Source organism: Montipora capricornis, chromosome 1, assembly GCF_036669925.1.
Source record: "Montipora capricornis isolate CH-2021 chromosome 1, ASM3666992v2, whole genome shotgun sequence".
Classification (NCBI taxonomy): Eukaryota; Metazoa; Cnidaria; class Anthozoa; order Scleractinia; family Acroporidae; genus Montipora; species Montipora capricornis.
In genome coordinates this window covers 45,760,893-45,765,892 of record NC_090883.1, presented here as the reverse complement: position 1 = coordinate 45,765,892, position 5,000 = coordinate 45,760,893, and the positions used below count along the sequence as shown (strand labels likewise).

General features: G+C 39.7%; 3 protein-coding genes across 3 annotated transcripts in view; all 3 read right to left on the bottom strand.

Annotated features, from left to right (window-relative positions):
- LOC138046151 (NLR family CARD domain-containing protein 3-like) overlaps positions 1-357 on the bottom strand; it is a 20,006-nt gene extending 19,649 nt beyond the window's left edge. Inside the window, exon 1 of the mRNA XM_068892831.1 lies at positions 114-357. Within this exon, the coding sequence (XP_068748932.1) occupies positions 114-174 (61 nt within the window). The 5' untranslated portion in view covers positions 175-357. The remainder of the gene's footprint in view (positions 1-113) is intronic.
- LOC138046056 (NLR family CARD domain-containing protein 3-like) overlaps positions 1-5,000 on the bottom strand; it is a 253,105-nt gene that overhangs the window by 93,790 nt on the left and 154,315 nt on the right. The window lies entirely within an intron of this gene.
- Positions 1-5,000, bottom strand: part of LOC138046305 (deleted in lung and esophageal cancer protein 1-like) — a 158,780-nt gene that overhangs the window by 105,235 nt on the left and 48,545 nt on the right. The window lies entirely within an intron of this gene.

Below are 5,000 nucleotides of genomic sequence, written 5' to 3'. Positions count from 1 at the left end.
CCCGCTCACGATCAAAGAAATAAATAATAGAGTTTATCCATTTCTTTCAACACAAGCGCTGCTATAGAAATCCAGTCTTACTGATATTTAATCTTCAGACTGTCACAACCAACCTTGCTCATCTTTCAGACATTCTTTGCTGTTCCTTTCGCATGCCTGAAGATGCTTCACCATCTCTAAATAAACCGAGCAATAAGATAAACACACCAAACTGTCAAGTTTAATTTAAGTAACTCTGTAATGACAGTGAGAGGGAAACGTATGAAGGAGTCATCTTCTTTGCTTTACGGGGTCAAGTGACAGCACGGCAAGAAAATCGATGGATAACCAAATATGAACCCGAATGTGCCGCGACTGCATGTCTTGTAATTAGCTATAGTTCTAGAAATACCTCACAGAAATAAATGCTTATTTCAAGATTCATTAGTACATAATCCAGTCGTTTTTCAATCAGGTCTCATACGGCCAATAAGAACGAACTGATACGGTCAGCAAACCAACTGTACAACCTGTACAAACATCAATGCGTAACTCAGTCCGTTAATAGGGAGCTTTAGCAACGACAACGGAAACGGCAACGAGAATGTCATCTCAAAACTCGCGTTATTGTAATCACTTCGTAACTATTCAAAAGTTTTTAACATGACAATGCTGTGGCCGTCCCTCAAGAATGAAACCGATATGAATCACGCTTAATTTAGGCATATTTAATGCATTAAGATGGTTATGAAACTCGACAAATCTTTTGTTTAATATGCATAAAACACACCTTCGCTCAAGAAGATAACCAATCATATTTGTCGATTAAATTATGCGGAACTAATTTGCGAGCCCGTGTGAAGCGTTAACAAAAGATTGTGCACTGTCACTGTCAATTTAACATCGATTGCGACAAAATTGTTCTCGCTTTTGAAGGTTTTCAAGTTTCATAACCAGTCCCTCGATTAACTGTGATTTGTGGGAAAAAATGAAAATTCATCTCCAAGTGCTGACGTCGTCCATAAAACCTCAAATTTGGTTCTTTCACGCTGTTGTTTTGCTGACGACGGCAAACAAATGGCCAAAAATGAAAATGCACGTGAAGGGTGTGCAAAGCTATTGTTTTTTCACATTAAAAATACAAATTTGTGACGTTCTCGTTGCCGTCGCCGTTGTCGTTACTGCAGCTCCCTAATCATATGCAAGAGTCATGACGTCATGCAAAGAAAGCTAAAGAAGGACTGCGACCTTGACGGATCGTAAAGTGAGTATTCAGTTTGCATACGATCCAACAAATGCATCACATTATAGTTGTCATCAAGTCTTGTTCTGGCGCCGCTGCAAATTTCTCTTTCATAAACGGTCGTTGCCATTTCTCAGAACGGTCGTTGCCATTTGAAACGGTCGATGCCATTTATAACATTAATTTTGAACCGTGAATATAGAATATAAAAGTTACGATCAGGGACAAACATTTTGGGAGATTTTTGCTACGTTCAAATAAATCGCAAAATCGAAAGTGACATGGCCGGAATTCAGCGGGCGCCGTGATTAAGTTACCGCGGCATGTTTACTCGCCAAACAGTGAAGCATCTGTGTCAAATGATGGCAAGATACCAGGTTTTTGTAAGTTTCTTTTTCTGTCAAGTGTTATAAAGTTTGACAATAAAATGAGCGAAGTCAAAACAAAGATCACAATCGCCCAACTCTTGAGGTAATGACCATTTGTTTATGCAAAGTCAAAATTTACTCTCCAAGATGCGTACGACGTTATTTATCACCAGGTAATTCCATCATTTTGGAAATAGCAGCTACTTTATTATTCATCGGCGTCACAATTTTTCACTGATTTTGGGGCTCATTTTGTTGAAACTCAAGCACGCTTCCAACAGGCCTGTGAACCCTTCCCGCTTACAGAGCAATCCGATAAAATTCTCCCATATCACACTTCAACCTTAAGCTCGAAAATTCAATACACAACATGATGTTATAATTCACAAAGGCAGAAAATACCACAGATCCTTTTCCAGCGAAAAAATTATTGAAACAAACAATATATTTGCTCTTAGATGCGAAAACTTCTTCCTATTTCATTGCGTGCGGGAAGACAAGAAACTCAATCGTGTCAAATTACCATGTACTTCAGGTTTCCTGAAGAACCTCTTCCTTGAATAACAAGAAAATGCTTTACTATTGCCATAAAAACTATCCAGTTAAGCTCCCATATCATAAAACATGATGAATTCATAAAGGCCACCTTTTCCAGCGAACAATTTTTTGAAACAAACAACATATTTGCTATTAGAGGCAAAAACCCCTTCCCATTTCATTACGTGCGTGAAGAGAAAAAACTCAGTCGTGTTCAAATATGCGCAATGTTACAACAAACTAAAATTTCATGATCAAACCGTTTCCATGAAGAACCTTTTCCTTGAATAATGAAGCAAAATAGACGACAAGCTTTCTTTCAAATAATTTTGGCTGTCACATTTCCAATTATTTTTTTAACCTGAAGACTGTGCAGAGTTGGTCACAGATCCACTTAATGTGTTTCCATTCGTTCTCTGTCTTTGTTGAACCCATAAGTTACCAGAGAATTTTCCATTTGGTTTCAGTGTTCTACATAACAGCACACTTGGTAAAATATTATGGAAATGCAGCTCACTTTGATTTTGGCTCGACGGGCGACAGATTGTTGTCGAAGTCCATTACTCGTCGCTTTGAAGATTCCACCGCCTGTCTTGTTCAGTATCCAATTGACTTGCCATTATTGAGCTTCATAAGGGTATATTTTGTTCAAAGATCCTCTTAAACGCCATTCGCGTTACATGACTTTCGACGCCATTGCCGGTTAAGTTTATCATTCTACTTTGTCCACCAGAGAAATCTACGCAATTTCACTACCCTCTCTATCCTAAGAAAATACGAGCAGAAGGCTCTATGCACAAAGATACCACTTACCAGCGGAGTGTTAGGCAAGACTTTTACCGACACGGGAAAAAAAGAAAAAGAATAAACACCGAACAAATCCCACCCACTTTCCGACTGGGATTGCCATACTGGCAACCCAGTAATATTAACAAAAATTAAGAAAAAAAAGGAAAAAAACATTTATAAAAGAAGAACTGGAGAAAAAAAGAGTCCGAAAATTTCAAGACTCGAACTCGGGTTCTTAGCCGTCACCCTCAAACAGAACCCTAACCCGAACCCTAACTCATATGACCAGCGAGAAGGTAACCGGTCGTTTCGCCACCGCAACCTTTTGAGTTCTTAGACCTAATGAGTGTAATTCAGAGCTAAAAATGGCATCGACCGTTTCAAATGGCAACGACCGTTCTGAGAGATGGCAACCCAGAGACCCCAGAGACCCAAAACCCTACCTTAAGTTTTCAATCAATATCTGAGGTTATGGGCTCTGACGTCACTGGTGCGTTTTACACCGCACATAAGCCGAAAGCGGCGCCGCCAACTTTACATAGCTGTCATATTGCGGTTAAGTTTGCGGATACGTCCACCAATTCTGTATGCACTTGGTGTGGACATGATTTCTATTGTTACGTTTCCTTTTCCTTGGTTACTGTTTTGGTTTCATGGATGTAATGCATCACTGTACCATCAAATGTTTTAAGAGTGCAAAGGTCTAGAAAAGCAAAAACCATTTTTTTGGTCTTGCGCTATGCATTACATAGAAGTGAAAGGAAGGATCAACAAGAACGATAAGACGCAGGGATCCATATTCGCAGTCGTCCGGTCGTCCCAGACGACTAAAAACCTGTCCGGACGAGTACAATAACTCCAAAGGTCGTACGTTGGACGAGTGAAGTTTTAATAATGTCTTTTCACAAATGCCATCAAGTGCTATAATATAGGTAGACTGTACTTTCCTTCTGATCGCCTTTAGTTCAATGGAAACTTTCCAGAAAATAAGGAATAAACATGCAGCTTTCCTCAGCCGCAACTATGAAATCTCAAGTTGGACGCCATCTTTCACCATGCGGTATTTTTCCATGAAACGATTGCAGGCTCAATTTTCATGTATCTCAAGCGCTGACATGGCTCTTAAGCAAGGCAATGAGCAAAGGGTGACTCGTGGTCTCATCTGATAACGCTGGCGTTAGTTACAAGGTGTTTCGCCACCGCCGGCAAAAAGGAAAACAAGTGGAGGAGAGCCTGCTGCTTACGAACCGGAAAACAAAATCGTGGTAGCACATAAAAGGAAGACAATAGACCTAGAGCGTCGAAAGTTTTGGGTCGTTGAAGCGTAATTTTGTAAGCTACATGAAGTGCATTTTGCCGTGGCAGATATGGACCACTGTAACCCGGGTTCCCACGGTGCAAATAACGTACTGCTCCAGAGTCAAAATTCGTATTTTCTGAACGAGAGTGTAAAATAAAATAGAGATTACTTCATGGAAAGCGCGCGCGTACGGGGTTTTCACACGAGTTGGTGAAGTATCTGAAATCGAACGAGTGAGATTTCTGATACAAAACCACCAAGTGTGAAAATCCTGTACAAAGCGCTTTCCATGCTGTAATTTGAGAAACTCGTTTCGCCTCTCTCTCTGTGGTCGAAGTAAAATCCGAAACGCTTTTTCACACAGCAAAATTTGATGCGAAAATCTCAGTATATATAAAATAAACGTGAATGCTCAAGTTACAAGTAATTTTATCCGACCATTATTTTTCTATACAGTATTTTCCGCATTTTTGCCCGGGCAACCCAAAATTTGTTTGGGCAATTATATCACAAGACGTACTGCCCGGCTGACGACTTGATAAATATTTTAAAAGAGCAACAAAATTTATAGGCAGGCTTGTTCACCACTGTGAAGGCTCCCGCTGCAAGTTCAAATTGGCACAACAAATGATATTGGAATTCACTGATTATTCATAATCAATATTATATAACACCTTTCATCGTAGAAATTAGGCTATATAATTCTTAAAACAGCAAATACCGTTCATCTTTCCAAGCTGTGTCAGTTGGCTCTCTCTTGATTTCCTTTTGAAGAAAAATAAGA